This window comes from Mesoplodon densirostris, chromosome 9, assembly GCF_025265405.1.
Source record: "Mesoplodon densirostris isolate mMesDen1 chromosome 9, mMesDen1 primary haplotype, whole genome shotgun sequence".
Lineage (NCBI taxonomy): Eukaryota > Metazoa > Chordata > Mammalia > Artiodactyla > Ziphiidae > Mesoplodon > Mesoplodon densirostris.
In genome coordinates this window covers 11,320,179-11,334,112 of record NC_082669.1, presented here as the reverse complement: position 1 = coordinate 11,334,112, position 13,934 = coordinate 11,320,179, and the positions used below count along the sequence as shown (strand labels likewise).

Below are 13,934 nucleotides of genomic sequence, written 5' to 3'. Positions count from 1 at the left end.
ATTGCTTAAATAAATATTGAAGTGTATTTAAAATTTACCTTGGATTCTTACTACTTGGGGATTTGTTATAATCTGAAAGGTGGAAATGTTAACCAAATCTGTATATCAATAGTTAAAGAGGAATATTTAAGATCTATAGTATTTTTTAAAAATTGCCTTAGTTATACTGTTATTCTCCTATTATATGATATCAACTGAAAATGTATCAAAATGAATTTGATAAATATATGCCATAACACTTTCTAAATTTCTGATAAAAATATGAGTAAACTGTTATGGAGACTACATAATTTAATTTGCCTTTTCTTGATAACTCATTTTCTTCAGTACAAACATAAATGATTGTATATAGGGAAGCGTGCAGATTCTACCATGGTCAGGACAGTGGGTTTATACTTACACCAAATAGTCCCCAATAATTCTATTTTCTCTCCTTCATTTCTCTGCATTATCATTTAATCCTTAATATTTCTAATCAGATGCCTTATATACATATTTCTCTGGTCAGGGCAGGGAAAATGGTATTTGGATCATTCACAAATAGTCTCTATTGAATGACATTTTTTCTGTACTCCCTGAAGCCTTTCACATCATCAGCTGGCTTTACTGCCTTGTTTCAAATGACTGAGAAGCAGATAAGCTCCAAAATCACTGGAATATTGTAATGTTTAAAAATAGACTATTTTAAACACTAAAGATTTTAAGAAATACTTTTGCACAGAAGATGCTAATCATAAATGAGTCAGGACAAGCCTGTAATATTCTTATGTGAGAAGACATCATGAGTTTTTTTGTTTCTATGTATACTTACTCTTGATACACAAGAACATTTTGATCAGTTTGTAATTAGAACTGTATTTTACTAAAGCATTTCTTAATTCTCACTATTATAGACAGTTCCTCAATAATTGTTTCTTACTGATGTTTTGCTGTATTTTATTCACAAGAATTGTTCTATTTCTTTCTATAATATACAATTCAGCAATTTCTTTTTAATACTAATGCATTAAATGGAAAAAAGCAAAAATTAATCAAAACTGTTTATTTGTGTAAAACCATAACCAAAATATTCCTTGGATTAAATTATTTTCCAAAATAGTGTGTTTATCTTGTATGACTGATGTGAATAAACATTAAATCGAAATGTCTCCTTTTAATATTTTATTAATTTGTAACTGTAGATTTAAAAAGTAGGAAGATTAAACTATTGGAAAAAGAAGACATGTTTACATAATTTGAATTTCTTAGTCTTTCTTCAAATTAGAACAACTTTAACACTTACAGGACATATTCTAGCAATCATGGAATGAATCTGTTTTGTGCTTCTGCTATTGTCGGTCAGTTTCTCTTTGAAGAAGAAGTACACCTTAGCATCATTTGGATCAGTGCCATCTGGGATAACATGTGCATCCACAAACATAGGTTCTAGAAAAAAATACAAAGACGATATATATACTCACGATGAAAATCCATCTACTCTCCATCCAAGTAGACCACAGGCACATGCCTTCTCCATCTTTGGTATAAAGGAACAATTCAATATTCATAGCCAAAGAGTCTAAAAGCAAGCAATTGTATTCACTGAACATACCGCATTTGGAATGTCAAGTGCCATAAAGTATAGCTATGATATAAAGCTTAAACTATTTTTCTCTGTCTGCAATAAATTCTGGAAGTACACTAATTGTAAAACTTCTTTGTGCCTGATGAGTTTTAAAATATGGAAAAACTTTTCTACCAGTTATTTCCCATGGGATCTGATAGTCGTTTCACAGAAAAAAAAGTTTGTTTGCAATCTAGTGCATATAAACTCAAATTCACTGAAGCAGAATGAGGAGTTGGGAGTCCATGATCTGAAAAACACATTTTATTTAAAATACAGCATATGAAATGAAGGGGAAACTTTTCAAGGAAAAAATGCAGTCATTTGAAGACATAGAGGGATTCCTTATTTCAAGAACAAAACAATTTTTAGAATACTCTATTTCCAGATGTACTGGAGGAATAATTTGAAGAAGTAAATGGACAATCACTGCTTTCTTGTGCTGGTCTGTCAGTGAAATAAGATGCTTAACTGTAGTGATTCATGCTTAACTGTGCAATGTTAAGTGAATTGCCAAATCTAAGGTCAGCTTAAATTTTCCCCAGGGTGAAATGACAAAGATCTTAGTGGTTTCTTCTTCCTCGAAACAACAGCAACTGATTGGAATTGTACATTAAAGTCAAATGAGCACTTTTCATGATGTGAATTCCATGTGACCCCCAAAATTGAAAACATTTGAACACTGATAATCATAAAATTATCATACTTATGATTTCCATTAAGTATTAGTCAAACTGTGAAAAAGTAATGTATACCAGCTTTATAATTTTAGAATCTAAGCATAAAACAAATAGGAGCTCCTAAATATGCCCTATTCGTTATATTTGTCATAAATTTAGGAAAATGTTTAGATTTGGCATTATTAAAATATACAAGTAGACCAAATAAATAAATGATGTTTAATTGTAATATGCAACAATTAAACAACTGGAGAAGATTCTTGTCTATAGGTACATACGATGAATATCACTGTCAATTTTATTTCTTCATATATCCTATGATAGTTCTATGATTGTTAATAAAGAGTTAGAATATGAAATATGGCTCATTTCATTTACTTATTTAGCCTAAATATTTAAAGTCACAGAGTACAGAATTGTTGTTACTCATATTTTAACTTTTTAACCATTTTAATGTAATTTTCATTATGAAGTTAAACAAATTAGTTTAAAGTATGATTCTCAGAAAATGGATAAACTGTTATTTTACCACTTAGCCATTTGGAATTGTGTTGATCAGTTCTGACTGCATTCCTCTTGGTTAAACTTCGAAAAATAGCTGCATCTGTCCCCATGAAATCTATATACATTGCAGAGAAAAGCTCCTCATCTATGAAAAAGCAAATGTGAACAAAATTAAAAGCAAATCTTAACTGTTTTTAAGGCTATCTTTAAAATCAAGGAGAATTTGCTTATTAGATCATGACACATATTACAGAATATTTATAGTTGTTAATTGGTTTCCATTGTCCACCAAATTTAAAAATTGGATAAAGTTTAATTTGGTCTCATTAGTGCCTGTATAATGACCAAAACAATCTTTTTGATATAGAGATAAAAATTCCTCTGCCTGTACTTAATTATATTAAATACTTAACTAAACTTGATTATATAGTGTAGTGTGTATCCGAAATCGCAGAAATAATATAGGTATAAAAATAAAGAAATGGCTTAATTATTTCTTCTTTAATAAATAAAAAATTCTGTAAGAGTCAGAAAACTTGATTTCTAATTTTGGCTGTAGTTAAACTGGGAATTAGGGATAAGTCATTTAGTACCCTGAGTCTCAAACTTCTATGGGAATTGGATTATGATCAAAAGTTCACAGTACATATTAAAAACTCTATGATTTTACTAAATGGATTGAAAATAATAGTTATTATTATTATTATTTCATGAGATGGATGCCACATCAAATTGTCAAAGTACTATTAATGATAAAACAATTTCATCATTAAATGTATATGTTTTGATCTTTATGCTAGAAGGTTTCTCTAAGGTAAACAACTGCTACTTTTTCAATTGCAACACATAACATTATGTTAACAATATAATATGATGTTAATAAGCCATATATGGCTTAACATATAAAATAAAACTTAAAGATAAGAAAAAAGATATTGTAAAATTAAATTAAATTATCATTATTAATGACAAAATAAGATATGTTAATCTGTATGTGCACAACACTGGACATTTTGCTTATTTGTTAAGATCCACATTAATTTTTATTCTAGTAAGGCGAGTAAGCAGTAAATTGGTATGTATGACCTTTGAGTACAAGTTAAGTATCTATTAAAAAATAATAAAATTGATCAGGTTTGGCCCACTGAACTACCATGCAGCTGCATTCTTTGACTAATGTTCTAGAATTACTCCCCTGGCTACCTTCAGATTGTGGTCATTTTGGCAGGACTGAAACATTTTAAAGCACTCCAAGCTCACTGTTTAGTAATAAGCAATACCAGTTGGCCTAGGATAGAATGGAGAATGGAATGTTTTTAATATGTGCTCACCAGGTCACAAACTGGACCCCTACCAGTTAGCAAGTGGATATGTCGGGCATTGTGTCGCCAAGTTCTGCTTCCTGGTAGAGATCTGAAGTCCATGGGAACAGATTATAGGGAGATAACAAAACGTGCCTGAAAGAATTTTGAGCTATTTAGCTTCTTTACAATTTTGTGAACATTTTGAAGCATCTACACAAGTATTCTGTAGATACAATGATTGTTAAATTGAGATACTTTGTAATTAATTATTTCACAGCTTTGTTCTATCCAATTATGCCCAAAATAGGAGGTTATAAATTCCTGATATTCAATAGATTTATTAGCACAGCTTTGAATTATCGTATCTGTTTACAGGAAGGAAAATAAAAGGACACTCAGAGGATGGTTTATGGTAGACAGGACTGATTCTAACCCTACTGCATACCACCTTATTAGTTATGTCTTAAACATTACAAAAGAGTTAGATGGCTAATTGGCTTCATTTCCTGTCTTAAATTCTCAGCAATTTTAATAGCAAATTAAGGATAATAAAGTTTCTGCTTTATTTTTTGTAAGAAATAGTTAATTAATGTCACTTTGGAAAGAATTTTGTTTGAGAGTAGAAATTCTTTTTTTCCAGAATTTCATTGTAGGGTTTATGCAAAGATAAAGTTGCTCAATTTAAACTTTAATCCAAAAATATTTTGCTTTCCAGTTGTACTTCCACTGACTAAAAAATATCTCATGAGGCTTTGAAGAGGTTCTTTAAGAGATGTCATCTGACTTTGTTGTGCTACAATAATTACTAAAAATAGCAAGGAACACTAGCACTTTGGGCCAGATGCCACGCTATATTATGTAATTTGAAATTCTTCTAATGCTCAACGTTTCATGGCATTTTAATAGATAGAAATATTTTAACCAATTTGTGTTATTTAGTGCACTGCAATTGAACAGAAATGATAAAATGTCAAATGGCAAAGTGAGATAAGTACACAAATGAAATTGCACAATATCAGAGATAATATTACAGGGATAATCAGTAGACTAAATAAGATGATAAATATAAGTTTATACAGCTTCCTGCTCTTTTTAGTTTCAGGTTTCAAGTTAAGCAAACTGTTTAATGATTTTCTTTGAGAGTAAAAATTGTAATGTTAATCAAAATATTAAAAAGTAGCATAGGGGGCTTCCCTGGTAGCGCAGTGGTTGAGAGGCTGCCTGCCGATGCAGGGGACATGGGTTCGTGCCCCGGTCTGGGAAGATCCCACATGCCGCGGAGTGGCTGGGCCCCTGAGCCATGGCCACTGAGCCTGCGGGTCTGGAGTCTGTGCTCCGCAATGGGAGAGGCCACAAGAGTGAGAGGCCCGCGTACCACAAAAAAACAATAAATAAATAAATAAAATAAAGAGCAATAACAAGTTTAATTTCAGAAATGAATCCAATTCTCTAAAGCGCAAAACTATTACATGACTTATTACAGTTTAATAGGAAAATTTATACTGCCTTGTTTTAACCTTTTTTTGTTCTAAATAATATTTGATGAGATAAAACTCCAGTATGTGTTAACAATAATTTAGAATTTTGAAGTTTATTTTCATAGCATTTAACTTGAAATAAGTGAAAACTTTATATATTTATCTAGTATTATACAAATCTTACAGTTTCTAAAGGTGAATAAAATTTTCTTCCTCATGAAGAAAATACTTTTGGAGACACTGATTCTATTAAATAATGTTTAGAAACTTATTTGAAAATACTCTGCATCAGACTTAATTGTATATCTTGAAGTTTCAAAGCTTTCTAATTTTTCTGTCCTAATGATACATTTTCATTTCCTCCCTGCCCAATTTGAATGACTATAGGAAAATAATTTACTGGATAATTTCCAAGCTCACATTTCAGTCAGTGCTGGATGTATTTGTCTTAATTTAGTTTCCAGATCTGAGAAAGAAAGATGAGTTGCCTTTTTAAATGAATCAAAGCAAAGGGTTTTGAACAAATTAATTATTTTTCCACCTGTTCTACTGTCAAATGATGCAATTTTACCACTGGCAATACATAGAGAAACAAAAAGGGAAAAGCATTTACTATATAATCGGCATACTGAAATCCAAGATTTGTCCCACAGTCAACTAATGTTAAGTCAGACATAATCTAGAAGTGTCTTAATTAGCCAGAAAAGAATGTCTTTTAAGTGAGGTATAGAAGGCACTGGATGATTGAGACTCAAGGACATTGATTTACTAATGTGTATAGCAGCAATCAACTGGGCCTGCTTCTTAACTGATATATTTTATAAAAAATGAGAAAATAAAAAAGTGATTTTATGAGCACATCTTTTTTAGTACAGCAACTTTTAGACAATCCACAGAGAATGTACTTGGCTAACACATTCACTTTGTTATTATTTCACATGAAAGAAATACCAGTTTTAATCATTTGTAAAAGATTACTAAAACATGAGAAAAAGTGAATATAATTAATACTAGAAAAACAACTACAGAAAACACCGAAATTTACTTTATAATATATATTAATATATGTATGCATATACACAATACCTATTAATATATTTATATACATACATACACTTTTTAAATGGTTGACTTGTTCTACAAATGACAGCAGTCATATTAGATGAAAAATACATGGTTATCATTTAATCATGAATATTCTTGGAAACGAGAAATTAAAATTTCTCAAAACTTTCTTTCTATTATTTTACTCAGGTGCTATCATCCATGCAGCATTCCAAAATGGGCATATGGTATCATGAATTTATTTTCCTTAATTTCCTTTTTTAAAAAATATTTCCCCCTCCCTCTTTTATTTTCCACTTACTGATCATAACAGACACTGTGTTCACATTGGGGTTGAAAGAGCAGCGTCCTTTTCCGGATTCACACTTGGAGTCAATCATGAAAACTTGGTCCTTTATTACAGATAAAATTGGAAATGTAGTAATGATAAATTACTTTATCTTAGTTAACCAATTTTTCTTTAGTAAAACAAAGCATCATCATAAATAATATGCTTTCTACTTGGTTGCTTATGCCTTCCCAATTTTACTATATTAAGACTCTCTTGGCCTATATGAAGAATCCATTTGTAAGTTATAAAGCTAACCTCAGCAGGTCAAGTTCACATCCTACTACACTCCCCATAAAGCTGATCCAACAAGTTCTCACATCAACATCAATAAAAAACACTTGGAAATCAAGGATCATTGTAAACCTTAACTAGGTATGTTGAACATTGGCCAAAAGAAGAAAACTGATTACAGAGAAACAATGTGTATGAGGATTATGAAACTTTCAAAATAATCAAGATTTTTTTAAACATAAAATTTTGTTACCATTTATTTTGTTATATAAAGCATTATACTAGATTCAACAAAGTAATTCATAATTTAGATTAAAATGTTTCTTTTACTCATTCATTTATTTATTTAACAAAAATTTATTGAGCACCTACTACTTGCCAGACACTGACAAAACATTGGGGGTAGAGTAAACAAAACAGACAAAAATCCTTACCTGTAGGTAATTTATAATCTAATGACAGATACTATAAATAAAGAATATAAAGATAATAAATACATAAAATATGAAGTATGTTAGATGGTACTCAGTGCTTAGGAAAAAAATTAAGCAGGGAATGGGACTAGGGAAATCCACAGATAGGGGGACAGTGGGTTCAATTTGAAATTTAATGGTCAGCGTAGCCTCACTGAGAGGGAGCATTTTGTTGGTATATTTATCTTTTTTCTTATATAAAGTTAGTAAAAGCTACTACTAAAAATCAAAGAAAAATGATCACATTTGTAGATTGCATTAAATGGTGGAGGACCTTAATTATCAAGCTGCTTTTCAAAATTATCCTGAATGAAATGCAGGCTCAACATTTTTGAGCATGGAATAAAAGGATCAAAACATTGCTTTAAGAAGATTGGGCCTTACTTGTGCTTTAAGAAGATTGAGAATGGTGGTTGTAAAGATAGACACTGGGTTCAAGAAAACAAACTTGTTTTGAACTGCAGTAGTCCAGGAATTAGGTAATAATAATCTGACATGCCAGGATCTCAGTGGTCAGGGTAAGAGTGGTAAAGATGTAAGAGGATTTGTAAAGTGAAAATCGACAGAACTTGGCAATCAATAACAAATTGGAGGTAGCTCAAGAAGATGAAAAAAACAAAGTTTATTCTGAAGTTTTGACTCTTTAAAGAAAATAAAACTAGTTCATTTTTGTTATACTGAGTGTGAGGTATTGGCGGGAAATCCCTGAGGTAATGGGAAATTAGAGAGCTTAAAAAGAATCACAGTGCTCTAGCCTAGAACGGTCCTATAACACAACGCTCTTCATGGATTAGCTCTAAAGATGAGGAAAATATGACTTGTCCAAGATCACCCATAGCTAAATAGTGACAAAAGCAAAATTAAAATTCAGTCTCCTGACTCCTAACTATGTCTGCTTTCCAAGAGGTCATCATTTATATAATAACTAAACAACGATAAACCTGCAGGAAAAAAATACAATTTAGTATACTTGGTTGTGTAGCCAGAGTCATACATAGATTTGACTAAAAAAGTGACAGCTGGCCCTGCAGGAATTGAGGAGATTGCTTAGGCACCACTTGCTCACCACTGACTTCCTTCTCCATTGCATAGCCTCCTTGTACTCACACAGTGATAGTCTAGACCTTGTCATCCCCAGGAAGGGATGTGATCCATCTGAATAATGACTAATTCAAACACCCTGCAACAATTCTTCAAACTCATCGCCTAAGAACCCTTTCTACTTTTTACAATTTATCAGCCTTCTATCTTCTTGATAGATTAGATTCCATGCTTTTTAATTTTAAGTTTTTCTGCAAAAATATCAATATTAATTTCCTTGAATCTGTAATTTTTTTCATTGCACCCATAGCCTATAAAGACACATCTATCTACATTCTCCACACCTGCCTCCAAACTTCTAAGCATTTTTCCAAAGGTTATCCAACAAGGTGTATTCAACATAGTATAGATTTGTGATCAACTTAAAATGAACCCTCTACACTGCTCAGCAACCTTTCAAAGACACTCTGTCAACTGGTTCTTCTATTGATAACTTCAAACCTTTGCCACTATTGTCAAATCTCCCAATTTATTCTCAGCTCATATGATTGACAACCATGTTGCTTAGAAAGTGAAGCCCTTAAATGAGGCATCAATTTCTCACTACCAAATATATAAACTATACGCTAATACATCCACTAATACACAAGAGGAAATATTTCTTTTACTCTGAGGCCAATCCTTCCACCAGTGTTTCAGATCCTATCTTACCCAGTCTTCTTAGGCAACTTATACTTTCCATTATCCCTACTCGTTCTTTTTTTTTTTTTTTTTTTTTAATTTATTTTTGCCTGCATTGGGTCTTCGTTGCTGTGCACGGGTTTCTCATTGTGGTGCGTGGGTTTCTCATTGTGGTGGCTTCTCTTGTTGCAGAGCACGAGCTCTAGGCACGCAGGCTTCAGTAGTTGTGGCGCATGGGGTCAGTAGTTGTGGCACACGGGCTTAGTTGTTCCTCTGCATGTGGGATTTTCCTGGACCAGGGCTCAAACTTATATCCCCTGCATTGGCAGGTGGATTCTTAACCACTGTGCCAACAGGGAAGTCCTCTCCTTGTTCTTTAATCTCATTAACTGTATCCTTTACAACATTATTTCAACGACCCCTTCAGCTCTTATACATTACTCTCCTTGAGAATCACATTTCTTAAAGAATTACATATACTCATCACTATTTCCTGAGTTCTCACTTTCTTCTCAATCCACTTCAGTTGGGCATCCAACCTCAACTGCTCTATTGAAACCCTTTTTTGGCAAGACCCCTAATGACTATCATGTACACAATTCAGTGCTCATTTTTTTAGAACTCTTCTTTCTTGGATTCTCAATGGTATTTGAGATTGTTGTCCACTTCTATCTTTTTTAAATGACTTGTTTTTATTCCCAGAACAAACACACTGTTTTTTTTTTTTTTCTCTCTCCTCTTGTTGTTTCTTTTTAGTCTTTTTTGGAGATCCCTTTTCCTCCATCTGGCCATTTAAAGTTAGGAGATCTTCAAGTCTCAGTCATAATCATTCTTTTCATACTATACTCTTTCTTCATGATTAAACCTACACTTTGTTTGGGCTTCAGTTACTCTTATGAAATGATTACTCAAACATTTATATAGCCAAATTTATATTCAGCTGCCTACTTGATATTTCTACTTGTATCTTTCAGCAGCATCTCAGACTCAACAGAATCAGACCCAGGCTCATAATTTTAACCTCAGACATGGTTCTCTTCATTGTTTCTCATCTCAGTTCATGGCAACTTTATAATTAAAGAAGCTAACAAACAAACAAATAAAAAACGAACAACAAAAGTATCAATGTAATGTAAAATACAAGTGACAACACAATTATGTTCATGGCACTTTCTGCTTAAGGTTGTTTCAGTTGCTTCTTCTTGGACACAGGACAAAGACCAATATCTTAAAGGTAGCTTACAAGTTCTGAAATGATTTTGTTTCTGCCATTACTCTTATTAAATAAATACATAGTTGTAGATTGAATCAATAAGAGAAAAAATAGGACCAGAAAGAGAGTATGTGGTGAAAAATCAGGAAAGAAGGCATGACAAAATATCCCATGGATACAGACGTCAATAATGGCACTGAAAAATAGAGGGCATGACCAACATGTCATAGATTGGTCTAGGAGAAATGATGCTGATTAGGGGAGTCCATTTGATCACTGAGAATCTTAGTCATTAGGGAAGAGTTTCAGTTAATGGGTGAAAATGAAACAGATTAGAAAGGTTTAATGTAAGACATGGAAAATAGGATTATAAAAGCTGAAAATATAGCCTACTAATCTGAGAAGTTTTGTGATAAAGTAAAAGAGAGAGAAATGAGAAGAGTTGAAAAAACCTCACAAGAAAGAAAACTTATTGTTAAACAAGAAAAAAAGAGTAAATACAGGGGAAAGGGAATGAAGACGTAAAACAGTGAAGGCTAAAGATCAGAGAACTTTCCTGATAAGGAAAATGCCCAGCTATTCTTCTGACAAGGGAAAAGCTACAAAAAGATGCATAAATATAAAAGTTTGGTGATTAATTTTGTTCAAAAAGCACATGGAATAATTCAAATGCCTGTGATATTCTTGGGCAATCAAAGGCAAGGTTATCTGCTTGATGAGTGGCAGCATCTGGGGCTTAAACAGTATTCAATTATGGGAACTGATGTTATGGACGCATCTGATAAAATCAACCCGAGATGAGAGGTAACATTCCAAGAACGTGCAGCACAATTAACCAATAATTGTTTCTTATTAATGTTTTATTCATTAGTTAAAGCCATCATTTACTTGTGTTGCTTTATTTTTTTCCAGAAACAGAAGACAGTGGATAAAAGAGAAGAACTATGGTTAGGAATCTATGTAGCAAAGATTGTAGGCCCTTTGGATGGACACCATTGAATTGCTCTAGGGAAGCTCTGAATCAGTCTCACAAAATAATGGAAGGGCCCTAGAGTCTCATGAAAGTGCGTGGTGTTCCAACTGTGAAGTAGGGTTATAAAATGTTCTCCGAGAACCAATAAATTGCTCTTAGACAGGCAGACTAAAAGATGGTAGTTAGTGTCTCAGAAATAAACAGGAATACTTAATGACTGTGCCACCCTAACCTGGTTCACTTTCAAAGTGGTTTCAAATACATGAAAAATGCCATATCTTACTACTAACATAGGGTGTTAGCAGTAAGTACTACCTCTGATCACTACAAAATACAATGCTAGTGATGAATAAGGAGAATTCTCTCAAAATACAACTTTCTGCATCATGTGGTCTTTCATTCTAAACTAAAGAAAATAAATACATAAGATGTTTGATAAAACTGTGCATTCTATATTTATATTATTATTTATATACTACAGATATATAAAAATGATGTTGTGGTGAAACACTTTGACTTGAGTTGACTATTAAGGAAAACAAAAAGCTTAAAATTTCATAATCTTTTTCACACTTAAATAGGCTTTTAAGATATTATTTAAAGAGATTAATTAATGGAAATGATTCCCCTTTGAAACACATCTTTTGAAGTGAGACTAAAGTAGTTCATATTTAGTAAAGTGATTAAAATTTATTCCATGCTGGTTTTCCAAAGGAGATTATTTTTTGGACCAACTTCCCAATTAAACCCTGAAGTGTATAGTGGGCAATTTGTACATGGGAAAATTATTTTATTTAAAATATGAAAACTGCTATGCATTTGTTGGCCTGTACAGTGACTGCACAGCCCTCAGTGGAGTGTCTGACAGACTGCAGATGTCTGGGCCACTAGTTTATTTAATCAGCTGATCACAGGCATGTGGTTCTAATGACAAGCTCAACACAGCCAACTGTATTCTTCCAAGAAGCATAGCTTTACTTTTGTTTAAGAATTTTAATATTTCATATCATGTTAAACTACTTGTAAATGGCTAAATTTGGAGTCAAATTATAATTACTCATTTATTTTTAAATGGCTTTTTATTCATTGAAAGATAGATGCATATAAATTACGTCTGAAAAAATTTAATAATAAGACTATAGAGGAAATCATTGATCAATTATGTTAGTACTAAAGTGGATGAATCCTTGTTAAAGAAAAATAAACTTAATTAAGTATATTGGTAGCAATATTTAATCCTTTTTTACAATTCTAACCTCTAAAATTGAATTAAGGTATTATTTAAGGACTGGAATTTCTAGATTTAAGTTGCATAATGAAACAAAAGCAAGTTAATTTGAAAGAATTCAGTTTTAAAATACTTGTATTAAGTAAAGCAACATGTTTCATTAAAAGAATAAGGAAAACTCTTTTGATCTAATGCATAGTTTCCTTAGTCAATAATTGTGAATTGAGATAAACACAGTCTTAAATATCACAGGTGAAGTTCAACCAGCCTTATATTTGACTATACAGTTAGCTATGTATTTAGTCTTTAGTAAATGCTTTTGTTCACAGAACCCCAAATCATTTTAACCAATGTAAAAATAAAGCTATAATAGCCTAGTGTAGACCAATGTTGGTCTAAAATGGAAGTATGATTTATTAATTATATAAAGTTCTTTTCGGCTAAGGCATTTGTCATCCTGCTTTATACATCTCTTACAGGTGTCGACCTCATAAAAAGTTACCAAATTTGAAATATAATCAATAAGAAATTACTTAAAATAGATTTGAGAAAGTGAGTTTATACTACAATATTTCTATAATTTGGAGCACATATTATCAACACCTTATGCTCTGAGTAATTATGAAATTATACCATTCTCCTTCCTTTATCTTCTGCAGATTTTCCATTCAGAAACATATATATTTAATTGAAGGCAAAAGGCTACACTTGAAGTAACCTGGCAGACAGGAACCAAATGTAATATATTTTGTGTTTAAAGGGATTGAAACTTTTTTTATGGCCATTAATGATATTTCCAAGTTTTTACTGTTAAATACAGTTGTAAGAAGTCTTTGACACTAACATCAAACTAAGAATGAAAAATTGTTACACTTACCTCTGATCTCCTCCCTCTGTTCAAATAAGTACAGACTGGGCTGAAAGCACCACTCCCACAAACATACAAGTGCGTGCGGTTGAAAGCCTGAATTACACGGACAAAGTTCCCACAGCCATGCTAAAACAATAGGTAAATAAGCGGTTAGTAACCGAATGACTTTTATAGCTATTTCTAAGTATTACTGTGATACTTTGTTATACATTTTCCTTTCTGCCCTAACTTTTTAATTATTGTTAGGAGATAACAAGA

At 32.1% G+C, this 13,934-nt stretch overlaps 1 protein-coding gene across 2 annotated transcripts in view; it reads right to left on the bottom strand.

The window, feature by feature from the left end:
- SEMA3C (semaphorin 3C) overlaps positions 1-13,934 on the bottom strand; it is a 184,429-nt gene that overhangs the window by 66,260 nt on the left and 104,235 nt on the right. For both annotated transcript variants that reach the window (XM_060107565.1, XM_060107566.1), the window contains exons 5-8: positions 13,683-13,802; positions 6,936-7,026; positions 2,813-2,932; positions 1,283-1,425 (exon numbers count right to left, since the gene is read on the bottom strand). In XM_060107565.1, the coding sequence (XP_059963548.1) occupies positions 1,283-1,425; positions 2,813-2,932; positions 6,936-7,026; positions 13,683-13,802 (474 nt within the window). The remainder of the gene's footprint in view (positions 1-1,282; positions 1,426-2,812; positions 2,933-6,935; positions 7,027-13,682; positions 13,803-13,934) is intronic.